The sequence below is a fragment of the Argiope bruennichi genome, chromosome 2 (genome assembly GCF_947563725.1).
Source record: "Argiope bruennichi chromosome 2, qqArgBrue1.1, whole genome shotgun sequence".
NCBI lineage: Eukaryota > Metazoa > Arthropoda > Arachnida > Araneae > Araneidae > Argiope > Argiope bruennichi.
In genome coordinates, this window is record NC_079152.1 from 139,107,572 (window position 1) to 139,133,987 (window position 26,416).

At 29.3% G+C, this 26,416-nt stretch overlaps 2 protein-coding genes across 4 annotated transcripts in view; both read left to right on the forward strand.

The window, feature by feature from the left end:
- Positions 1-71: 71 nt before the first annotated feature.
- On the forward strand, positions 72-3,648 carry LOC129961637 (uncharacterized). 2 transcript variants are annotated; one of them, XM_056075163.1, is made up of 2 exons: positions 72-1,594; positions 1,658-3,648. In XM_056075163.1, the coding sequence occupies exons 1-2, from the start codon at positions 187-189 to the stop codon at positions 2,746-2,748; spliced, it is 2,499 nt and encodes an 832-aa protein (XP_055931138.1). In that variant the 5' UTR covers positions 72-186; the 3' UTR covers positions 2,749-3,648. The 2 variants fall into 2 exon arrangements, with proteins under 2 accessions (XP_055931138.1, XP_055931137.1); XM_056075162.1 differs by having other exon boundaries at positions 72-3,648.
- A 7,097-nt stretch (positions 3,649-10,745) lies between these two features.
- LOC129990107 (uncharacterized) overlaps positions 10,746-26,416 on the forward strand; it is a 68,409-nt gene continuing 52,738 nt past the window's right edge. The window contains exons 1-2 of one of the 2 annotated variants that reach the window (XM_056098125.1): positions 10,746-10,958; positions 12,675-12,767. In XM_056098125.1, coding sequence (XP_055954100.1) covers positions 10,906-10,958; positions 12,675-12,767 — 146 coding nt within the window. In that variant the 5' untranslated portion in view covers positions 10,746-10,905. Of the gene's footprint in view, positions 10,959-11,413; positions 11,529-12,674; positions 12,768-26,416 lie in introns of those variants that run through there. The other variant, XM_056098127.1, reaches the window with a different exon arrangement.

The window sequence follows — 26,416 nt, forward strand, 5'->3', positions numbered from 1 at the left end:
TTTTATTAAGAAATTTTGAAAGATCAAGTATATCCAGTTTCAAAAGTTCAGTGGCAACTCATTGCATAATATTTTGTAGTTATTTAAAGCGCGTTTTGTTTGGTTGTTAAATGATTTCCGTTACGTTGTTTTCTTTTATGCAAGTTGGGATCAAAAGTATGCGTCATTTCTAGTTATCTGCTAAATATGGATGATGTCAGTAATATTATAAATTTTGATATTAATGAAAATCATTCTATTCTTGCAAATATTAAAATCAATGATAATATTTTAAATGGAAGTGCAGAGCGGTCAACTACAGAGTCTATGGCATTCTTTGAGAGCAGCCCATTGGCTGAAAAACAAATATTGACAAGCGTCAGTGACAATTTTAAAAATGAAGAGCGGAATATCAGTTTCGAAGAAGTTTCGGCTGGATTTGCGTCTAATAATTCTGAAGAAAATATTTCTCTTTTATCGTTAGAAGCCGTAACGTCTAAAGCCGAGAGTATTAATAGCTCTAGTATTGTAAATGGAACTTCATCTAGTATCAAAACTAGTAACGATATTTCATTTAATTCTGTACAAAATAATTCAGAATGTGTAAATGAGTTTGAAAGCGATTCTTATTCTAAATCTTGTCCAAGTTTGAATGAAATTTCCGTAGGAAATGTTAATTTCCTACCGGATGCTTTATCTGATGAAGCCGTTTGTGATAATACTGTACAATGTCAGAAAATGTCAATGTCGGAAATGGAAAACATTGATTCTATTTCAACATGTGTTGAAGAATTAAAACATGAAAAAAATAACTCTTGCGTTGTTGTACCAGATTTGGTAGATTTTTCCTTCAGAGAACAAGAAAATGTTACCGATGATTTACTTGGAAGTTTTACCGGTATTGATTCTTTATCTAAACAACCCAAACCTGTCTTAAATGATAATCTTGAAGAAATTTCTGATAATAATCCCGCTGTGCTTGAAGGAAACAAGCCTATAAATACATCTGCAGAATTCTTCGAAAATGAATGTGCCAATAAAAGACCTATCTGTCCTTCAGCTAATCATTCTGATGAAACTGCAACAGCAGCTGCTGCTAAAGATTATACCTTTGTATTAGACTACTCTACAAATGATTTCCCTTGCAGAGAGTCCGAGAATGCTAGAAAAGAATCTGTTAGTAATGCTCTAACAATTGATAATATATCTATAGAGCTTGAAAAATCTAATAAAGCTACTGATGAAGTTTCTATAATTGATTCTGTTAAGCTTGATGTTGCAATTAATAATGAATATTCGGAAGTTGGCAATGATGAAGCAGCCTTCCAAGTACATCAAAATATTTCTGCTAATGTATCAAATGAAGTCTCGCCTTTGAAAGTAGAAAAGGTTTCGTTTGATATGTCTGATAAACCTGTTGAGGAATTTTCTGATATTGCAGCAGATGAAGGATGTAAAGGAGGAAACAGTGATGAAGTAGCCGTCCAAATGTCTGGAAATATTTCTAATTATGAAACTGGAGAAGTTTCTTCTTTGAAAGTAGAAAAAATTTTGTTTGATACATCTGATATACCTCTTGAGCAAACTGTTGATACTGATTTTGCATTTAAAATGCCTGAAATTCCATCAAATAATCTATTGGAGCAGTTTTCTGATCCTGATTTTGAATTTAAAGTGCCTGAAGTTCCGTCCAGTAATCTTTTTAGAAATCCTGACTCTGTTTTCAAGACACAAGAAAATTCTTTAACTAATGAAAATGATGAACAATTTGTAGATGCTGTTCAGTTCTTTAAAGATCCTAATTCTTTTCAATTTTTGGAAAATATCAGAACTTCTATTGTTCAATCTGGATCTCCTGTTCCTAGGTCATCATTGTATGTTAACTTTGATCCTCTCCATTCAAAATTTCAAAATGCTCCAAATCAAGATAATAGTGCACTGACTGTTGTTGAACAAAAAAACAATGATGCATCTGCTGAAAAGTGCTGTCCCGAAGTAGTGAAAAAACATCTTGCAGATATTGCTGCACGTGAATCATTGGGTAATAATATCTTAATTTCATTTGACTCTCCAAAAGCTCCCGCGGGCAACGACTCAAAGATGACAGTCCAAACCCCATCTCCACCAAAGATGATCACTGAAGAAGAACATCAGCAGAAACTTAAAATTCATGAATTAGAAACTCAAGAAGCATATTTAAAAAAGCAAAAAGAAATGGAAATGCAGATTGCAAAGCGAGATGAACTCCTGATGACCCAGCAAATGATCATAGAAGAAATAAGTGGAATTTCTGCTAAATTATCTGAAGAAATTAGAAAGAGTCATGAGAAGATAATGTCTCTAGAAGCAGAGAATGAGAAACTGAAAGAAGATCTCAAAACTTCTTCTGAAGATCTGCAAAGTGTGGAGAATACTTTTACAGATTTTTATAAACGGTATGAACAGTGCAAAGGCATGTTAAAGTCATTCAAGGATAATGAAGAGCAACTTAAGCAAACAATTCTGGATTTGCAAGCCAAAGAGAAGGAACAAGAGAAGATGTACTCATTGTTGAAGGAACGTACAGAAGAGATGCTTGAGAAAGCAAATGTTGAAATGGATAATGTGAAACGATCTGGTGAAGCTCAACTTACTGTTTTAAAAGCACAGTTAAAGAAAGCTGAAATGAAAATCTCTAGTTTAGAAAGTGATAATAAACAAATCAAGATAGAAAATAGTCAACTGGGTGGTATTTGTGATGATTTGATGGCTAAAGTCAGTAGATCATAATTAAAAATTTCTTAAGGAATTTTGCACTGTGCCTAAATCGTAAAATAAACTGATGCCTTGTTAATAACTGTGTGCCTGAAAACTTTTAATTGCTGAATACACTTATTTAATTGTATCTTGTTGAATGAAGTATATGACAAGATATTTATTTTCCTGTTTGGTAAATTTAGATTTTAAATATTTAGTATGGCATTTTATAAAGAATTGTAGTTATTTTAGTGTTAAATGGAATCATTAAAGCCGTCCTATTTAATTGCTTTATTCTTGTCCCATTTTAGAAATTTTTTTTAAAGTTACTGTTTTAATAATTCCTTAACCCTCTCGCCACCAACCAAGCCATGCCATTCTATATTTATGGATCATCTTTTAGCTTCCTTTTCAAATGAAGAATTCAGGATGGGAAGAAAAGCATCATAAGTGGTAACTTGTTTTACATACTGCAACTCTTGTTTGAAACAGAAGCCGTCCCATTAATATAGAACTTTCATATCCGGGTTAATGGTGCGAGTTAAAATTGTAAATTTACTGTTCAAACTTTTAACTCTATTTATTAAATATGTTTGATATGTATTCCTTAAATGGCTTTTTGTAGGAGTGTTTAACTAGATGTTTAGATTGTTTAGCAAAAATTTTAAATCATTGGTGAAAAAGAATTTCCTTGAAGCTTAAATTTAAGGATATTCAGTTTCATTTTTTAATTATCTTTCAGTTTAAAACTTATATTTCAATATTACAGTATCAAATATTTCTAATGGTATTAAAATAGATGCATTGAATTGGATATGTTATAACAAAAGTTGACATGAAATTGAAATATTTTTAGAAGTATTTAATGTACATATCGGTTGTCTGTTATTTACATGACTTGTAAGCATTAAATAAAATTTCTTTATGGCTTTCTATATTTTTAGTGCTTTTTCAATAAACAATATAAAAAAAGATTTACAGCTAATTATATGGTTTTGCAAAATTCATTTATACTCTCCCTGTATAAAAATACCTAGCGCAGTTTTTTTTACATATATTTTTTTAGGCAGGTTCATGTTTCCCATCCTACTTATGTATTCTTTTTTCTTAAGTAAAAGAAGAATACCAAATGAATTTTGTAATTTAAAAAGAGTGTAGTTTTGCATGTTATTGCTATGTTGCAACTTCTTATGACAGATATGTAGAAACAAAGTTAGGATCTTTTTTAAGATGTGCATATATATCATTTTGTATTTTATTTCTCCAAATAGTGAATTATATAAATGCAAAGCTTTGTGTACTGAATGCATTGAGAAAAAGAAGAAATCGAGGGGATGGGATAAATCTTTGGGTATTAACACATTTTAAGATGATACTTAATAGCTTTTTCTCCACTCCTTTTATATATATATATTGAGCATCATCATATATTAAAATACTAGAATGATTATCCTGAAGGGTAGTACAAAATATGAATTGTCAAACTTCATGCAACTAGAAAACATTCAAACTTTTTAAATTATGAAGAATTTATTTTATTTATGGATTTTTAAAAAAGAAATTGCAGTTTGGATCCGATTAACTGAAAATAAAAATAAAGCAAAATGCATTTAGTGTTCAGAACAGAAAGTATATCTAACATGGGAGAAATTACTATTAAAAACACCCGGGAAAGGTCTGTATAACACTTAACTGCTTTTATTACATTAAAGCCTCTTTAGTATGCTGTATATTTGATTATCGTTCTTATTGATATGACATTTTGGACTACCTTCTGAAGGAATGTTGCTACATTATATGAATTCCAATTCACCATGGTTTGTAAGCAAGTTAGCTAATTATATTAAATCCCTTGTGATGAAATTTTAACTTGAAGCCTAAATTATCAATGATTGCATTTTGTTTTCAATATAAATTTAAAATGTCCTGCTCCTGTAAAAAAATTAATATGCATTTTTTCACAACATAAAGGTATAAACATAATTAGCAAAATTGCTTTTGTATTCTGTTGGAAAAGAAAACATAACTAAATCCAAACTTCTATTGCTGTTGCGATTTTAAGCTTTATTGGGTCTCTTTTACTTAAAAGGATATATATGGAGATATTTTTCCCTTTGAAAGTCAAATTGATCATATTATGTGTTACAAAAGCAAAGGTATGAATTTTGAATATTTGTACTCAAAACTATTTAAACTTAATATTAAATACCGACCCATTATTATAGTTCTGAAACAATTTATTTTAATTACATTAGTATATTATAACAATTACTGTTTTCCACTTCTCGTAGATCTTTTTGTTGAATTATGAAGTATCAGGCATTATTGCTAATATTTCCTTAAAACTTTTTTTTAAAACATGAATGTGAATTTACTAAATTCTTCATATGGACAGATGTTATTGTTAATATTTTTCTTTTAACATTCTTTTTTTTTATTTTGTGTTCATTTATGCATTCAATAAAATGCTCTATAATTTTTAAATATTACATACAAGAAATTAATTCATTTGATGCATTAAAAGTACACATTTCTCTTGTAATTTTCTGAAATTTTTATAAAAAAGGATAGCATTTTTCTTGTATGTTTTGATGTATATGAAACTGTTTGCAAAAAAAATTTACAAAATTCATTCATGCTGTTTGTTTTTTAATTTTTGCTTCTAAAACCTTTTTTTTTTTATGTAATAAAGAAGAAAAAAATGTCGATGAGGACCAATTTTCCACTTTTTACTCTATTTTATGAATTACACATTCAGACATTTTTTTTTTTATTATTATAACAGAAGGGCTAAAAGTCAATGAAATTTTGATATCACTGAAGAATTTTTCTTATTTAGATGTAGATATTTCATTTTGTATTTGTAAATTAATTTTTTTCTCTTCTGTTCGTAAAATGATTTTTCAATCCTGATTTGTGTGTTGGTGAAAAGTATCAATAGGGAAGAATCTTTTGGAAGGAAACAAATTGTTTTATTCTTAAGCACTCTGCCAGTATGCATATATTTTTGTACTGCATTTTTCATGAGTGAATCTGACAAACAGTTTTGAGCTGTAACTGGTTAACTAAAAATCAAGGATTCTCGATGGGCATGTATCTTCTAGTGTTGTTTAATATATTTGCACAAAAAAAAGGAGAGATAGAGAAGGGTTTTGCATAATTGAAGTGTATCTGAAATTTAATATATAAAAATTACCTTTTTTTTAACATTATATTTTATTTTGTATTGATTTTAGTTAAAAGAGTAGAGCAATTTTTGAAATGTGGTTTATCCTTTGCGGCATAGTGTTCCACTACAAGGAACACCTAACTTTGCTTCTAAAATCGTTAAATCCATCTATGAATGAAAAAAAAAATATATATATATTTATGTTAAAGATTCACTTTTAATCTTTTTTTTTTTTCATAATAGACAATTTAAACGAAACTGGTTCATAATTTTTAATTTAGTTAGTAAAAAATAATTGTTAGAAAAATAATTTCAGTATTATTTTATTGGCTGTATCTTAAACTATATATTATATGTTTCTTTAAACTTTTTTTTAATCTGAAATCGTACATATAATCTTTGGATCAAGTTAGGTGTTCCATCAACTGGGACACTTCAATGATAGTGTTACTCAGCTCTATGCTATGCCTGAAAGAGAACACTTGCTATTTAATCATTTCTTTATCAAATTTTGGGTGAGATGAAAGAAACTTGGGGAAACACGTAGTAAATGAACAATATATTCTAAGGCTTCTTAAACACTAAGAATTATATATCTATGAAAATTTGAAGTTCCAAAATATTTTGCTCAGGAAGCTATTAAGACTAATTTACATAAATTATTTACTTGGAATTTTTTGCAAACCAACTAACCACCAAAGGTGGATGGTTTTTGTATGTATTAATGTATGAAGTTGCATTTTTATTTATGAACTATAACTTTTCTGCTTCAAAGATTCTGTGAAAAAAATACCAGTAATTCTTTATAAGGTTGAAATAACTGTTTGCAAATTTATAGTAATCATGTGATGTTGAATTATATAAAGCTATACTTTCCCACACACTCATATTTTTCAGCCAAAAACTATACTGTTATATATATATCTTAATGCTAGTCCCTGTTCCTGCAGAAAAAAATGAAAAGCACGTAATTTTGCATTGTACAGTTTTTGAATTCCCCTGTTGAATCCCTTAAGACGTTTTAGAGCCCTCAATCCTTATTTGAATTGTAATTAGTTTGTATTAAACATTTTGGAAAACAAGCATTTTTATTCTTGCTATTTATGGCAAGCCATTTTGCATTTTATTCTTGCTGTGTGTGTGAGAGAGAAAAACATATTTGAAGTTCCCCATTTTTTGCTTATGTCTGATCGTAGGGGAAAAGGAAGCTCTTACTGGCAACATTTAGAAATTAAATTTACATTCTTAACTAAGAGATTTAATTTAAGAATATATCAGTTTTAAGAGTACGAAACCTGAAAAGTTCTTTGTTCTTTAATACTTAACACTTCTCTGATTTAATATTTGATGTAATAATAGAGATGATATATTTGCTAGATTTAATAATTAATGTAATTTAGATATTTGATAGAGCTCTTACTGCAAAATTCCAACAATTGTAAAATTTAGTAATTTCAATTTTTTAAGATGATGTAAAAATAATTTTTGTGTAATGTTATGCTCCAAAGTAATTGTAGGAAAATACAAAATGATTTGACCCCTTCCTTATGTAGGATGTAGCCATTTTTAATAGTGTAATTAATTCTTCTAGGTGCTAAGTAATTTATGCTGAATTCTTTTCAATTCTGTCAAAGGCCATGGAATTCTATAAGGTTCAAACAGACATTCAGACAATAACAATAGATTTTGCATTAAACAATGTATATAAAGGAGCTTATAAAAATGAAAATCCTCCAACGATAAATATATATATATGTGATGATATTTTTAAATCTTAATTAATTTCATCATTTTTTCTTAATTTAACCCATATTAACATCATTGTAAAATGGTCTCTTGATCTAATTCCACCTTTTTTTTATTTAATTAGCACTACATGAGCTCTGTAAAACTGCTTAATCAGCTCTTTCACATGCTCCAAGTGAAGGGATAAAAATATGTCATACTTAGCATATTCTTTTAAAAGGTATTTATATTTTCCCTTCCTAAGTCTACATGTGTCAAAGAATCCTTATCAGAATCTCACAGTATATAATCACTCAGGAAAATATTTCCGTCTTTTTTTTCCTTTTTTGCTCATCTCTTGTGCTGTGGACTGACGTAACTCATCACATCTTACTTGTACATTAATAATGCCTCCTGCAATGAAATAAAGTGAAGTTTTAACATTTTCAAAAATTTCCTTCTGTCTTCTCGATCTCGAAACTGCTTAAAAATATGTGCTTACATAATACATATATATATATATATAAATATTTTGTTTTTCTAAACTGGAAATAAAATTTCAGCATTATTGTTATAGTTTAGTAAGTAGTCTTAAATATGATCTGAATGTATTTAAAATTATTACATTTGAACAGTTTACAAATTATTGGTTTTAAGTATAATGAAATTATTTTTTTTAAATTAAAATGATATAATTTCATTGAACTAGTTCTTCAGCCTTAGTGTGTAATACATACTTATATCATTCACATATGATTTTGATTGCTGGTGGCTTTATCTTTTTACCTGAATTATCTCCTAAAATCATCATCTTATTAAATAGTCAATAATTATAGTTCAGATGTTTATGTTTCTAACTGATTCTCTATTCAGTTGAGATTTTTTAATTTGAGATCATTCGATCTTACTTTTTAATTTCATATCTGATGAATTATAATGCTAAATTCAGTTTGATTCTGCTTAATCTTTAATTTATAAGTTAAAAAAAAAAAAACCCCTCCTACTGCTAGGAATTTCAAGCAGAAACAGCAAAATATTCTTCCCTCCCCCTTCATGTATGTAGTTGATGAGATAGAGCTCTTTTGTTTCCTCTCATTAGCAATTAAACTATGTTCCAGGCGTACAAGAAAAAGTAAATAGAGCACTAAAGATTAGTTGAATGGGGCGGAGGGGGGGGGGTAGAATATTGTTCATTGGAAAAGCAAAAGTAAAAATTCTCTGTTAATTCTTCTGCCAATGAAGGAAATGTGACTTTTATTCATGTTTTATTCCATTTTTCTTCACATTTCAAGTGATTCTTCTGATTTAGATAAATGTAAGAAAACTATTTGTTTTCTTCATTAAAACAGAAAAAAAGTAATATTTTCTTATAGTTACCAAAACAATTTGTACAAGCAAAACTATCGTAGGTTTGAATCCATGTATGTGGGGCAACAGTATATAAATTTGGTTGCATGTCATCATTACAAATCAATCTCCCAAATTATTCTTTAGAAAGATAATTTTAAATCCATGTATGAACACTGGTTTATAGAAATTTTATTCTTCATTCAGATATTACTAGTGAAAATTATACAATCGGGTAATCAAATTTGTATATATATTCTTTCTTCGTCTCCGTAGTTTCTTGCTTAAATTGGTTGTGTTTTTATTTGTTAGAGGATTACTTGATTACATTATAGGCTGGAGATAAAGAAATAACTTTGGATTATTAAATTGCCAATCATCTAAACAAGTTTGAGATGGGAATTGATATTTTTCCCCTCATACTTTCAAAACTTTAATCTCGTTTTGTGTTTTTTATATTGTCTATGATATCTTTAGCAATTCATTTGTGAATTTAAACAACGGTGTTTAAACTCGCTGGCAGCGCCAGACCCCCTAGGGTTTATGTAACCTTGAGAATAGGGCCTTCCCCCCTCCTTCTCTTTACACCCATTTTCCCTCGTTAAGTTTTATCTCACACGCCGTGTACCGTGACCGTAAATTCTATATGATTTTAACTTTTTCTTTTATTTCTAATTTGTTTCAAATTTTTATGACATTAACATGTCCTGTCTACAGCGTACCAGTCTGCACAGAAAACTATTGAAAAAATATCAGGGATTCCAGTTTTGTAACTTCTGAAAAGAAAAGGGGGAAAAAAAAACACTCGAAAACGTTAGATAAGTAAAGAAAAGAAAATATGGTTTCAGAAGCCCTGTTTTTTTTTTTTTTTTTTTTCCCCCTTCCTTTCTTTCTTTCTTTTTTGACTGACTAGAAACAAAGATAAAGCAGAACTATAACTGGTAGGCACATGACCACATACCAAATTTCATTTTTTTAAATATATAATTGCAATTATATTCACGCGGAAGTACAAACCAAGAGATGATCAAATTTTTCACAGTTTGGCTCAATTTGAACCAAATTTCATATACCTAAGTTGTTAAAGTTTTAAATTATTTCGTTTACATAAAAACCAAAATATAGTATGACAGACAGTCAAATCCATGACGGAGTTAACTACAAATTTCAATAGGATTTACATTTTAGATGTTAAACCTGCGTACCAAATTTTATGAATCTAAATATTTTTATTTTATTAGGAATTTTAAATATTTAAAGAATATTGGTTTTTAAATAAAATTTGTTTTCGTATAGACAGATTTCGTTCAAAATTTAATGGGAATCTGCAAATTTGGTATAAAATTCCATATATGAGATTCAATTTTAATTTTTCATGTTTGCCAAGCGACATAATTTCAAAAATGTGTGTATTGGACTCTGAAACCTGGAGTTTCGAGTTTAAATTCCGTCACGATTATAATACGTTCTCTGTCTACTTCATATACAAAAAAAAAAAAAAAAAAAAAAAAACCCAGTAACTGAAACAAATTTTTTAAGGGTTCTGCCTTTTTAATTCGTAAAACTTTAAATAAAAATTGAATTAATTGCAAATCATCTTGATATAATACGAACTCATTTGGAATTTAAAAAATCTGAGTAAAATAAATATTCAATTCATTTAAATATTCAACATATTATTTCAATTAATTGTAAAGATGAATGCATGTGTTTGTATCTGTGTACGTGTCTATAGTGACACTCTACAGACCAGTCCTTTTGACATCTTTCTACCAAATTTAGCACATAGGTAGATAAAAAAAATAATGTCAATAATCTTTTCTAACTGTGACCGTATGTGGCCGGTCATCGTTTTGTTTATTCTCATATTTAGTAATTGTAAGCTCATTAACTTTAAAAATTTTCTTGAAAATTAATTTTTATTTGAATTGAACTATTTGTTATGAAGCATGAAGCCTAAAGACAAGAATGAATATTCCACGATTGTCCCATGGATGGATCCGTTAGTATATACTCCATTTATTTTCGTTGAAATTATGATTAATCTTGTAGAATAGGATAATTTGGTATATATATATATAGCTTGTGGCGTAAAAATGTTGTATTTCCTAATGTTACTTTAACTGCATTTTTTTTTTGTGATATTCGAGTTTTGATTTTTGTTAACCCGGCACAAGCTAAGAATCCGTTCAGGAGCATACGCCGAAAACAAACCTCATTCCTTCCTTCCTTCTATCGATGAAAATTTTTTAAAATCCGTCTTGATTAGGAATTATAAGTTTCAAATATATCTTTTTTTGAACTTTTCGCAACATATCTTATAAGAACTTTCGTTTTTCCTTATCGAAAATACTAATGAAAAAAAGAAATTTGCAAAGAAATAAGAAAAATCGTTGAACAGAATACTATTATTTATACATTTTACAGAAATTATTTTGATTTTGATATTCACTGATTGATATATGCTTGTGGTACAAAAGTATTGGAGAGAAATGTGCTGAGATTAGCAGTAGTTAGATTTGGCGATAAGAAAGATAAACAAATTGACGACATCCTGACCATCCACAATAAGGTAAAAACCCCAGAAATAAATTATTTACAACACATTTTTAAAAAATTGGGGCACATATAAAGATGTTCCAGATAAAAATTAACTCAAAGCCCTCACAATGTAGCTAGAAATTCGTTTTACAGATAAGATGTCACTTAATTTAAAAATGAGAACATTTTTAAATGTTTTATTTACTTATATATCAAATATTACATATACAAAAATTTCAAAATACATATATAAAAATTATTTATGTAAGAAAATTAGTATTGCAGTTTGTACAGATTTTCTTGGATATCTGGTGGATTATCTGTTACCTTGTTTAAAAATTGCATTTTTATTATCTTTTATTCATATTATACATTTTGATAAACTTTTTTTAAGTACTCCATAAAAAAAAACTTACAAAAAAGGAGCAGATAAAAGCAGGTTTGATTGTAATTGATGAAAAATATCAATATAAGTTTAGAAGAGATTGAGGTGGAATAGAACAAAAAGTTTATAGAAAATAATAGTTGTTGAAATATAACAGAAAATAAAAGTATTTGTCATTTTTTAAAAATTTTTTTGCCATGCTGATTGTTATTTGATCCTTTATATCAAAAGCTACATTTTTAACTAATTTTTTTTATTTTGATTTGGCAGCATTCTTTTTAGTATTTCTGATTTTTTGTTCAATTACATCTATGGAACTTGCTTAGAAAAAGAAGCAAATAAAAAATTGTAGCTACTCTCAGATAATGTAAAATATTTTTCAAAAAACTGTAAACATTTAACATAATTTAAGAAGTGTAGCTTGTCAGAATTAAAAATAGATAATTTTATCCCATTTTTTCCTACTATATAATAATTATCGTAGATTTTTATTATAATGGTAATAAATCTTTTGCTGTAGTCAAAATTAGAGCTAATGAGCCACTTTTCTGAAAAAGAAAATTTTTGAAATATGTATTAAGTAGACCACTTAAACAGTCTATAGTTGCAAAAATCTGGATTTCTAGTGAAGCATTTATATGTTTGACACATTTGTGGGAAAAAAAGAAAAAAAAAAAAAAAAAAATGTATTCTGCACCAATGTTGATGGTTAAAATTTGAAATCTAATATTACAAATTTAAAAAAGAAAACAACAGAATAGTCAATTGAATTTCTGGTTTTTATTTTATTAGGGAACAGCTTAATAAAGTTTACTGCTGTCTGTATAGAGGAAGTTTAAGTGAGAAACGGTGGGCTGTAGATCAAATTTCTGTTTGGAATACACGGTAAGTAATTTTTTTAAGTATTGCTTTTCTTTGTTCTTTCTTCTATCAATGTAAGAATTAAAGCGTAGTAGTAAAGCAATGTAGAATTAAAGCCATGTGTCAAGCATTTTTGTAATGTTGTGATGTAGAAATGTGGTATATGGATAGACCATTATGTGGGATATTATTTATTACTAGCAGTATCTGGTAACCAAATGGGATTGATGGTTGCTAAAAATTAAATATTTTGTGAAAATGATTTTCTCAACAAAATCTTTTTACATTACTAAACATTTACATAATGGAATTTGCACATGCCATTCTGGTGCCCATTTCTAGGTAACTATAATATTTCTTCTATTTATTATTTTAAAAATATTTAATTAAGTAATAAAAATATGTCAAAATTTTAGTACTGGAATGTACTAGCTGGTTTACCAGAAATATTGGTTAAATTTAACTTAATTTAAATTGTGTAGGCATAATTCCATGCTTACCATTCTAGCAAATTATCAGATATTCAAGACGTATCATTTTAATTGCTTTGCATATGTCCACTCACTTTGTACGTAAACCTTTCTAATGAAAATCAATCATCATCTTTGATCTGTCGGAGGTGACTGTGTCCATCAGGAGAATACTTTCCACCAAGTGTATGTGTTCCTGGCAAATGTCATAGAAACAGGTTTCATAGGGAAGATCCATTTTGAATAGGAAGAATTGGACAGAAGTCTCGGGGTTATTTTTTTCTTGGCGTCTGTTTGAAGCGAGAAAAAAAGCTGTTGATAATTCATCTTTGAGATAAATCTGTTTCTAAAGTTTCATTATTGCTTTTTATATAATAAAAGGCAAAATGAATTGTTTGTTCATTCATTCATGAAAAGTTTTCTTATTTTTCTAGTTTTGAATTTTTAATGATTTGCTTCACAAATTCACAAAAATAATTATAAAAGTGTTTAAGCCACGAAGTGTAATTATAAAATTATTTTTCATATGATTTTAAACTAAAACTAAAAACCCAGTCTTTTAAAAAAATTCATATCTTTTTATACTTTTTTAGCTTTAAACTGTAAGTTAATGAAATATTTGTTGTAAATCAAAAGTTAGATAACTTTGAAACAAATTAAATATTACCCTTTGAATTGATCGATATATGAAACTGGCAAATACAGAAATCCGTTTCAAAATCATATTTTTAAAACCATAAACATTCAAAACTTTTAAAGCAAATTATATTGTTTTGCTTGCATTGGAAAAATGACTGATTACTGATTTTGAATTCTTTTTTTTTTTTTTTTTTTTTTTTTGGAAACTGTATTGAAGAGTTAAGTTCTTGCAGCAAATATTGAATTTAATTATTGTTAAAGGAAATATATTTTACGAATTCAGTACTTTATTTTCATTAAAATTATCTTTTGAAGCATTGTAGTGGGAATATAATTTCAATATTTGAAACGTACTGAAACTTCTTTCATATGTTGGCACTAACTGGTATAATGTATCTGTTATTTCGTAAAATGCAGCAATTCCATAAATATAATTTGTGTGTAGTAATAAAGTTTTTGTTTTGATGCATCATGCTTTTGCAAAAACACTACACCTACTCTCCAGATCAGTTTTAAATCTTGTGATTTATTATAACTGACCAAAGAAATAATATCTTCTGTCTCCAAAAACTTTGATAACTATAGTAAACATCATTCTGAATTCGGCTGTTCAAGTGTGAATTGTAAATCTTGTTATGTCTCAGATAAAGTAAAGAGAAATTGTCAATAAGATTAAATTCAAATTTCTTCCGCAAGATAATTTTTGTCTTTACTGGATGTGTACATCACCCTCCCATACATGGATATAGGGAGTGACCTTCAAGATGTAAAAAAAATCAAGTTTATTAATTTTTACTTTCTTATATATGAAATTTATAAAGAAAAATGATTGAAATCGTAAAAATATTCACATTTGAGATTTTGATGCACTTTTAGGCTTTTCTGAGATTGAAAAACACATTTTTAAAATTATGTCTGTCTGTTGGCAAATATAATAAATAAAAAATGCTTTAAGATATGATGATAAAATTTGGTATGTTATATTTATACCAAATTTTCCAAATTCTTATCAAATTTTGAATAAAATCCTTCGACATGAAGTCTGTCTTTCTGTATGATTAAGGTGAACACGATAATTACAGGATACACTAACTGTAAGGAATTTGATTAATAAAATTAAATACATGGCTTTAGGATCTGAAATGTAGATTGGTTCAAATTTTGAAACAAATCTGACAAGGGGCTGACCATCTGCTTGTTTATACTTTTGTGTGCTTGTAAATATGATAATTCAAAAACATAATGGCATAGAGGATTGAAATTTAACCCACAGTTTTAGCATCTAAACTCTTGCATCAAATTTTGTATAGAATCTGTTTAAGATTTCCTATTGGACTGCACATTCTCATATATAGATACAATAATTCAGGACCTTGCGACTTAGATAAATTAAATTTCATATATGATCTTGTTACTACAATTGTGGTTCTATGCCAAATTTTGGTTTCATATACTTTGTAGAAAGGCATTCAAAATGGATATTTCTTCCCTCACTATTTTAGGAAGCAAAAAACACTTATGTGTATAAAAAAAAATATGAGTTTTTGTGGTGTTCATAACTTTTGTTAAGGTCCAAAATCTTATGTGAGATGAAGAAGTGGGTGGGTAATAGTTTATTGGGGTTATTGGAGCAAGGTTCTGATTATTTACATTGTTTAGAAAATTGTTAAGAATTTATATAATTATATTTTCTACTTTTTTAAAATTCTGAACTAAAATGTTAAAATTATAGCTATAAAAATTTGTTGGCATTTCCTGAATTATTAAAGAACTTGGTAAGCACTAGCATTTTTAACCCTCTCTGACTCATCCATTGTAGGAATCATGTCCTGTTATTTACAGGAGCTATTTTTAACCTCACACTGTTAATATATCCACTTGGTGGTGAGAACTAACTAGCAACCAATCATCTGTTTTTTTTTTTTCTTTATAAAAGTTTCTTTTAGTGGGACTATGCAATTAACAATTGATTGATTGTGGTTCTTTAATATAATTTACATAGGAGTTTTTGACAGGGAATGGTAAAAATGGCTTTCCCTGCACTGTCTCCTGCAATTAATTTTTCAGTCCCTTTTTTTTTATTTTTTTTTTAGGAAGAACATTTTAATTTGTCAGTTATATAAATGTTCAATGTTTGTAACTCACACACACACACACACACACATTCCAAGAATAAAGGTGTTTGCTTTCCAAAATCTCATAGATCTAAAATCATTGACCTCATAGATCCAATCTTACACACTTACTCGTAGATGGATTCGTTAATATCTCATAAAATCAAAGTTTGAGAAATTTTAGTTCTTGTGTCAATTATTACTTAAGGTTCGAAGTCCTAAGAAACCTATTCGTACGTTTAAACAAAGTTACAACCATTTTTAGAATTCATCATATCATATATATAGAATATTTGGTTTAAAATATGTAAGTTTTTCATATTTTAATCCATCCTGCTAATCCATTGTTTCCACAATAAGTTAATTTGATTTCATTTAAATTTATTATTATTCATATACCAAATTTGTTGAGAATTAAAAAAATGATCCTTAATAATAAAATAAAAAAAAACAGTAATTAAATTAAAAATTTCATGCAGTATTTTTAATACAGGATAAAATATTAATTGGTTAAAAAATATTCTGCTAATTTTTTGGTTTGATATAAATATTAATATTTTTCCCCATTCTAAATATTAATTTTTTTCCCATTCTAAATATGAATTTTAATTTTAATTTTATTTCCCATTTTCTTGTGCTAAGCTTTTATATCATTATCAGTTTTCTAGAAATAATTGTATTCATCCAAATTAAATAGTAATTTGTTAATTTTTTAAAAAATAAAATAGATTTTTATTGTTTATCTTATAAAAATTGATTTAATTTTTTGGTAATGATAATTTACATTATTTTTATTTATTCTTTTATTTTGCCAAATTAAAAATGCATCTTTTATTTTAAAATAGAAGTCATTTTTAAATGCAGAAATAAATATTAAAATTTAAAAAAAATACTATTGAAAATTTTAATTATATATATATATATATATATACTAGCCGCCTTTGGCGACCAGCCGGTTCGCCAATCTTAGTGTTCGTTAAAATTTTAATAATTAAGTCGTTTATGCAATTCCAACTTGTTCAGCAAAATATTTTATTCTTCAGCAAAATATTTTAAAACTTCAAATTTTGATAGTCATATAATTCACTCATAATATTATAAAGGCCTTCAGTCATAACGTGATATGTATCTCTCTAATTTTCTGTTACCCCTCGTAGAATTTATGCTTTAAATTAAAGTGTAAAGGATTAATCTGCAATTAATATAATAATATTTTTTTACTGAAACAAAGCATTTTTTTTAATAATATGATTACTGATAATAGAGTCACTGAGCGTTTAAACTTTATGGGCACTAAAGAATATCTTTCTTAATTTATGTAATATCTCAAGAATTTGTCAACAAAATTTTCTCAGATTCATCATGAATGGATCGATTAATTAACAATGTTTAATTTTAAATGCATCAAATACTAAGAAAATAAAACGAATCGTTTAAAATAATCTGTCGAAAACAACTACTTAAAACTACTTAAAAAACGATGTACTTAAAACTATAAGCATATATAAAAAATATATATAACTAACATAAATACAATTTAATTACAAAAGCATGCAACTAACCTAAAAATAATTTAAATCATTGAAAACAGGTTAAAAAAAACTACTTAAAAAACGACGTACTTAAAACTATAAGCATATATAAAAAATATATATATAACTAACATAAATACAATTTAATTACAAAAGCATGCAACTAACCTAAAAATAATTTAAATCATTGTAAACAGGTTAAAAAAAAACTACTTAAAAAACGATGTACTTAAAACTATAAGCATATACAAAAAATATATAACTAACATAAATACAATTTACTTACAAAAGCATACAACTAACCTAAAAGTAATTTAAATCGTCCGTTGATAATGGTTGCCATGCCAACGATCAGTACACAGTGCGCATGCGTGAATTTTCTTCGCCTTTTACGTAACGCAAATGCTTGAATTTTTCTACGCCAGTTGGGGTAACGCTATGAAGATTAGACATTTTTAATTTCCTTTATTCTGTGCTATTTTAATTCAAAAGTACTTCAGAATGAATCTGAAACATGGATTAATTAACAATGTTTAATTTTAAATGCATAAAACATTAAGAAAATAAACAGAATCGTTTGAAATAATCCGCCGAAAAATCTTAACCCTAGCCTCATTACTGTTGGGAGAAAAAAAGAACTAAAGCCTAAATCATTTGGCGTTGGGGAAAATTGAAGATTTTTTTGGCGGAAAAGTTGGCGGTGGGGAAAATGGAAGATTTTTTTGGCGGGAAAGTTAGTTTTTAATTAATAATTGACTACCCCTAACATTTAGGGGGATGAAAAATAGATGTTGGCCGATTCTCTTAGATACCGGATAAGCACAAAAAATTTCATCAAAATCGGTCAAGCCGTTTCGGAGGAGTATGGCAACGAAAACTGTGACACGAGAATTTTATATATTAGATATATATGTGTGTGTGTGTGTGATGGGTCTTAATGCATCAGTCCACTTGGATTAGCTTAATCTTTTTATTCTTGATTAACAAATGATGATTCTGATGAATTTTACAAATGAGAATTCAATGATGGAGGAATTTATATTACGTGAGGATGGACAGTTGATGTTGCTTAAAGGATCTTTCGCACCTACGCGTGGTACACTGGCATTTGCAGAGGAATTCTTCAACGCAAGAATTTCAGTTTCGGCCCTTTTTCAGAGTATCACGTCTTCTCCGTTTCCGATCGCACCCTTCTCGGCGGACGTCCGTTCTTTCCCTTCGTCTAGTGAACTCTGAACTCTGTCCTCCGACTGCTGGCTATCACCGGAAGAACTCAGAGCGCCCTCTCGGGGAGTTAATTTACCACATCGCTCGACCATCGACATGTGAGGTCGTCCGAACTCTGAAACACACAAATGAAGGAGAAAAAAAAAACAAACAAAAAAAAAACAGAGAGGACATTGAAGACAAAGGATAGAAATAAAAAAACAAAAAAAGGTGATGAGGAAAAAAAGAAATGCGTTGATCTCAAGTTGCAACTTTATCAGTCCAGGGCTTCATGTGATGAGCTGAAGTGAAAGCTGCCTCAGGCCCTTCATGAGATCCTACTTTTGCTACGTCGTAACGATCATTTGGCTTTATCTTGACCACTTTGTAAGATCCAAGGAACTTAGGTCTTAGCTTCAGACCTCCTCCTAACTGGGTTCTTTTAATTGCTACCAAGTCTTTTATTTTATAGAGTGGGGCAATTCTACGATGTTTATTATATTGCCGTCAGTTCTCTTCTTGCACGTTGAAGATATTTGCTTTGGCCTCCTCACGAATTGTTTCTTTTTCTTGAATCATGGCGTGCAAGAATTCTTGATCTAGGATTTCTTTAATTCTTAGGTCCGTTTTGTTTCGCATCTTCACATCCGTCATGAACTCAAAGGGAGTGAATTTGATGGAAGCATCTACTACCGTAAATATGTGTTGATACTTCTTGCTTGTAGATGGTAAGGGACCAATAAAATCTATATATATGTGCTCAAAGGAGTATTGTCCTTTGGAATTGGATTCAAAAGACCTTCTCCTTTGCATCGTTTTCTATTACAGAGGATGCACTCAACACAATTAATTAGGGTTTTTTCTATTTTCCTTTTTGCGTTCGAGATATGAAAGTCTCTTTCCAGCAAATCTTCAGTTTTCTGCAGAGCAAAGTGTCCTTTGTTGTGGATCCCGCGAATGATAGCTAGCTCCATCCCTTCCGGTACAACGATGAGTTCACGTCCATCCACTTGTACGTACAAGACATCTTCTTTTATATGGTAATCATCTCTGAGTCCTTTCTCGATCAGAGTTTTCAGCAATTGAATACGTTCGTCAGCTTCTTGTGCAGTTGCGATCTTAGATGTAATTTCGCTTTGGGAACGGGTGACCATGCACACTGCATTCCTGCTCAATGCATCTACATGCTTCATTTGTTGACCTGCTCTGTGGACTATTTCGCACTCGAACTCCTCCTGAAATAATGCCCATCTGGCTATCTTAGGCGCCAGGTCTTTCTTTTCTATCATCTTTTGGAATGTATCACAGTCGGTGACTATTTTAAATTTTGCTCCCAAGAGATAACTTCGAAATTTCTTCAATGCTTCTATAATCGCTAGCACCTCTAGCTCATAACTTGATAGTTTTTCTTGCTGTGTTGATGTCTTTCTACTCATATAATGAATTGGATGTAGGTGTCTATCATCTGAGCGTTGTAATAAAACTGCTCCGAAGCCGTGGCTACTAGCATCCGTATGTAATTCAAGAGGTTTTCCTTGCTGGAAAATGTGAAATACGGGACTTTGACACAAAAGTTCTTTCAGATGTTGAAATGCCTGTTTTTGTAATGGTCCAAATTCAAATTCTACACCGCTACGAAGTAAATCACTTAATGGTTTTGCAATTTTTGAATAACTTGGCACAAATTTTCTGAAATATCCTGTGAGACCTAGGAAGCTTTGCATTTGTTTATTATTCTTAGGTTCAGGGAAATTTTGAACGGCAACCGTTTTATTTGATGAAGGGCGAATTGTGCCCTCTTCAATAATATAGCCTAAAAGTTCAATTTTCTGTTTTAAAAATTGGCACTTATTAAAATTAATTTCTAATCCATATTCGGAAGCTACTTTTAAAACACGTTGAAGTTTTCCATACCCTCTGTTTCATTACGTGAAGATATAATGAAATCATCCATATAAATTACAATTGTATTATCCCTAATTAGATCCCTGAAAACATGATATATGAATCTTAACACTTTCGCTGCCACGACTCACACCCAATATTCGGGTCCTCTATCTAGTTAGATGCTATCTCCTGACTGTAGTAGAGAAGGGTTCATCTAATAACATAGATGGTTTGGTACAATTGCATATTATCTGTAACGCACTGGCGCGTCATGCGGCAGTCAATGTGTTAAGAACACACTAGGACTTGTGGACAAACCAAATGGAGTTCTTGAAAATTCAAATAAACCTGCATGACTAACGAATGCCAAATATTTGGTACATTTTTCCTCAACTGGAACATGAAAAAAACCATTTTTTAAATCTAAGGCAGAGAAAACTTTCGCCTCTCCTAAATGATCTAGAACGTCCTCCACTTGAGCCATAGGAAAAGAATCTTTAACAACTTTTTTGTTCAGTTGTCTGAAATGCACGCATAACCTATGCGAACCATCTCGCTTTTTGCATAACAGAATTGGGGATGCGTATTCAGAACAAGAATGTTTGACTATACCCATTTTTAACGATTCATCTATTTGTTTATCGACAATTTTTTGCTCTGCGACCGTTAATCTTCTAGACCGTTTCGTACTGGGATATCGTCTTTCAGTACAACATTTAGGCGTAGATCAGTCTCTCGAGGTTGTTTAGATGGTTCATAATTTTTTATTAATTGCAAAACCTGATAACGCAAACTATCATCAACAATATGTCTAACATCGAGTGATTCGCTCTCAATTATCGCCGCAAAAAATGGAAGTTTACCCTCAATAGAATCTACCTGTCTATTTTCGGCGCTTGCCAATTCATTTTGCTGAATAAGATTCAGACATTTTGGCGGGAAAATTCACTCCATTACTAATTGATCACTTATAACTGCCTCAATCTCAACGGATTTATATTTTTCATTAAAAGCAAATGAAAAAGTTGCAGTTTGAGCTGAAACTTCATTTCCAAAACAAGTCTTAACTTGTATATTTCCAGATGTTTTTTTGATAGGAAAAAATGATTTGTTCACAATTATAAGTTCGCTTTTTGAATCTTTTAGAAATTTTATTTTTTTCCCATCCACAAAAATGTCAATATATTCTAGCATATTTTTTGGCTTAGTTCCTATTCCCGATATAACAAATTTATTTCCTGTTTCACTTTCATTTGTAGATTTTTCTAATCGTTTTGGACAGTTACGAGCGAAATGAAAGCTTTCCCCCTTTGCCCCGCATACCTAAAAAATACTTTCCGGTTTAACATTTTGATTTTTGCTTCGATGGAATGATTCACTTTTCATTGCCTGTTTTTGAAACCCTGATGCTTTCGCTTCATTACTATGTACTTTAGAATTACTGACTTCAGATAACGATTTACCCCGAGATGAAAAAAATAAATCACATTCGTGACCTAACTGAGTTGGCGGAAACCATGTTTTTCCTTCGCGAATACCTATGTATTCTTTAGTTCGGAAATCCAAAGTTTCGTACAATTTATCTGCAACAATTAAATCGCATAATTTTTAAAAATCTCTTTTTACTTCTCTTATCTGACAATAGTAATCAAATGTTGCAGTTAATCGCGATGCTAATTGTACATGCGATTCGCTTGGTAAACGTTGAGCATTTTTGAAATTACTAAGACATTCTCGAGGTGTCGGCTGAAATTCAGCTAAAAAGAACTCTTTTAATTTTTCATAATCCGACAAATCCTGCTCAGTTGCATACGTTAAAACATTATTAGCTTTAACCCCTAGCAAATTAATTAATATCTTAGCTTGTAAGTCTTTAGGAACTTCTTTAGTAATAAACGCTTTCTCTAAGGAAGTAAAAGACAAATGCAATGCCTCGGGTTTATCAGGAACAGAAATTGTTAGTGGTTTAATACTCCTTATTAAATTTTCAACACTAAAAAGCACGTTTGATCGCTCACTTGGCAATGAGTGTTTTTTCAATTTTTCTAGCTCAATCTCCTTCTCGAGTCGGGCCAATTTTATTTTTTCAATCTCTAACTTGGATTGTTCAGTAACTGCCTTAGCCGTCCGATCCTCAACGATCGATTTGACGATGCCACGGACAAATTCTTAATCCGTTTTAAACACATCACAATTCTCAATTAATTTCTTAAGTTCCAAAATTTTAGCATTTTCTGACACAGTTTCACCGAGTACTTCGGCAAGTATTTTTAAATCACACTTCTTTAAATTATATAAAACACTCATTTTCAGAAATATGGCAGACTAAATATAAAACAGAAGTAGCACAGTACCTTTTAAAATTTGCTGTTCACCGGCTCCGAGCCCCCATGGTTGTGGGTGTGATGGGTCTTAATGCATCAGTCTACTTGGTTTAGCGTAATCTTTTTATTCTTGATTAGCAAATGATGAGTCTGATGAATTTTACAAATGAGAATTCAATGATGAAGGAATTTATATTACGTGAGGATGGACCGTTGATTAATCAAATAAAAAAGAATCCGGCCTGAAAACTTTTTCAAGGGTCATCGTCAGGCAGGGATTCAAAAAAGGAATTTTTTCTGTGAAGGAATACAGACTAGATAGTCTAATAATGATTCCTCGTGACCCGGAAATCCCCTGAAATTAGGCCCAAAAGATATACCATTTTAATATAAAGGAAAATACAAAACAATAAATTAGAAGAATATATCCATTAATAAGCAAAATACAATAACAATAATAACAAAAATACCATATAATAACACTCAAATCAGTAATAGAACAAAAAGGAAAGCACATTCCAGCAGCAGGCAAAAAAATTTTAAACTATCGATTGTGATTCCCGTTTTTAAGACCTAAAAGCTAACGCATTTGAGGTAAAAAAACAATTGTAAGATCCCAGCGCCATCTTTAGTGATTTAATACGCTAGGAAAGTTCTATTTTTAAATTAGGTAAAGGATTAATCCCAAATCATATCTTGCCTAGTCAAAAAGTTTCAAATTATATTTGAGGAATTTCAAAATTACTGTAATCTGGAACATAATAGTGAAAACATTCACAAAATTAGGAAATAATAAAATTAAATGGTTATTAAATAGTAAATTCGGGGACTTAGAGTTTAAAAATTCATACACAAAATGTATAATTCTTGATATAATTAAATGTAAGCTTAACATTGGAAAAAATGATTTACTTTTTAATAATAATAATGTTTTCAAAGAATTCTGTGTGAAAGAAGAATAAATTCTAAGAAATACCATTGGCCTGCGGAAGATTTCGGAAAATGGAAAGTAAGAATTTTAGAAGAAATTAAAATAAAAATGAATATTGATATTCACAGATCTAAAGAACGCGGGATTTATTTTAGCAAAACATTAAAAAACGAAATAAAAAATTTAAAAGAAAAATTTGTTGTTACAGTAATAGATAAATCAGCAAATAATTTCTTTTTAATTTGTAAATATTATTTTGAAGAACTTTTAATTAATGAATATAACTCTAACGCAACTTATATTTTAAAGAACACCGGTAAAAAGGAATTAGATAAAAGAATACTAGCTTTCGCAAAACCCCCCCAAAATTAAGACTTGCTCTCTAAACTATCCTTATTTATTCCCAACAGTTAAATTTCATAAAAATCCATTAAAATTCAGATTTGTGCCCTGGCAGTTATAATTACTATACGGGAAAACATTTCTTTAAATACTTAAAAATTATCCTGGACAAAATAAAAAAAAAAATGAAGACAACTTTATTATTTCTAGTAACAAAGAAGTACTGGATTTTCTTAAAGATAACAACATTAATAAGTTTAATACTTTTGATTTCGAAAATTTATACACCAATCTCCCTCATGAAAAATTAATAAAGGTCTGTACTTTTATATATGACGAATATTTAAATGAAGATGTTATTCTTAAAAATAACTGGCTAGAGCTATGTAATTTTAGTATTACTGAAAATTACGTTTTTAATGGAATTAATTTTTATAAACAAATAAAGGGCATTCCAATGGGAACAACTTTCTCAAGTGCTTTAGCTAATATTTTTCTACATTACTATGAGAAAAAAATAATTAAATATAATTTAATAAACGGGTGGAGATATATTGAGGACCTACTTTTGATGAACTTCGACAATACTAATATTGCTACTAATTGCTATCCAAAAGATTTAATTCTAACAGAAACAAATAAAAATCAACTTGAAGCAACCTTTCTGGATTTAAAAATCGAAATTGCTAATGATAAAACAATAGTTGGTATCTAAGATAAAAGGAATGAATTCAACTTTAAAATAACAAAACTTTGTAATTATCATTCCAATCTAAACTCTAAAATTTTCACAAATCTAATTTTCTCACAGGATCAAAAGGATCTGTAATAATAAAAATTCCTATACTGAAGCATCAAATAACCTCATTAAAAATTTAATTAATAATGAATTTCCCAGAAACTACTGTAATGTAAACTTTTTGATTAGACAAGGTATGATTTGGGATTAATCCTTTACCCAATTTAAAAATGGAACTTTCCTTGCATATTAGATCACTCAATAGATGGCGCTAGGACCTTACAATTGTTTTTTTACCTCAAATGCGTTGGCTTTTAGGTGTTAAAAGCGGGAATCGCAATCGATAGCTTAACATTTCTTTGCCTGCTGGTGGTATGCCTTTCCTTTTTGTTCCATTACTGATTTGAGTGTTATTATATGGTATTGTTATTTTTGTTATTGTATTTTGTTTATTAGTCTATATATTTATCTAATTTATTGTTTTGTATTTTCCTGTCTGTTAAAATGGTATATCTCTTGGGCCTAATTTCAGAGGATTTTCGGGTCACGAGGAATCTTTATTAGACTATCTAGTCTGTATTCCTTCACAGAAAAAATCCCTTTTTTGAATCCCTGCCTGAGGGTGACCCTTGAAAAAGTCTTCATTCAGCATTCTTTTTTATTTGGTTTAATTTGATTTTCCTATTTACTTGATTTTTATTACTTTTGTTTCTATTCATCTGTGTTCTAGAAGTAGCTGCATATGCGCTCTCAATACTATGATGTTTTTCCTGTTCTTTTTTTGGTTTTTGTTTGAATAAGGAATAATTTTTAGTTGCGATTCCGAAGCTATTTCGTTTCGTTTTCAAAATATTTCTTACTTTAGGTTAGTTACTATATATATATATATATATATATATATATATAATATAAAATTTTTCAATAAAAGCTTTGCATTTCTATTATGTTTTTAAAAGTCCTATGCTTAGCAAATAAGTGGGTCTAAGTTATGTATACATATATACATACTTGTATAAAGGTGCTTTTTTTTTGGATTAGGCATCCTTACTATTTGATAAAATAATTTAGCATAATCATTATGAGTAAAAAGGTTAATTAAGTGCTTTGAAAGCTAAGTGTTATAGTTATTGATTTGTTTTAAGTAAAAAATTTTCCTATTATATGTCTTGTATAATAATTGCTAATAATTGCACCATTCAGAATGAGAGTAGACTCAATATCAGGGGTGTTTGTGCTCCGGGGAAACCCCGGAATTCCGGGGATTTTGAACTTCGATACCCGGAAATTCCGGGGATCGTCGTTCAAAAGGAAGTAGGAATAATAATGAATTATTTATTTTGATCTGGGTAATTTTGTTTGCTTTGAAAGCAGAAAACGCAAGGTCAGTGTGTGTGGTGAAAACTTTTCCTTTCTTTCTCCAAAGGCAGTGATAATGTGTGAAAAAAACTTCTTTTTTGTTCTTTCCTTATTGCGAGTTATGACTCATTCC

Coding starts and splice junctions, on each gene's coding strand:
- LOC129961637 (XM_056075162.1), top strand. CDS start 187: ATGGATGATGTCAGTAATATTATAAATTTTGATATTAATGAAAATCAT.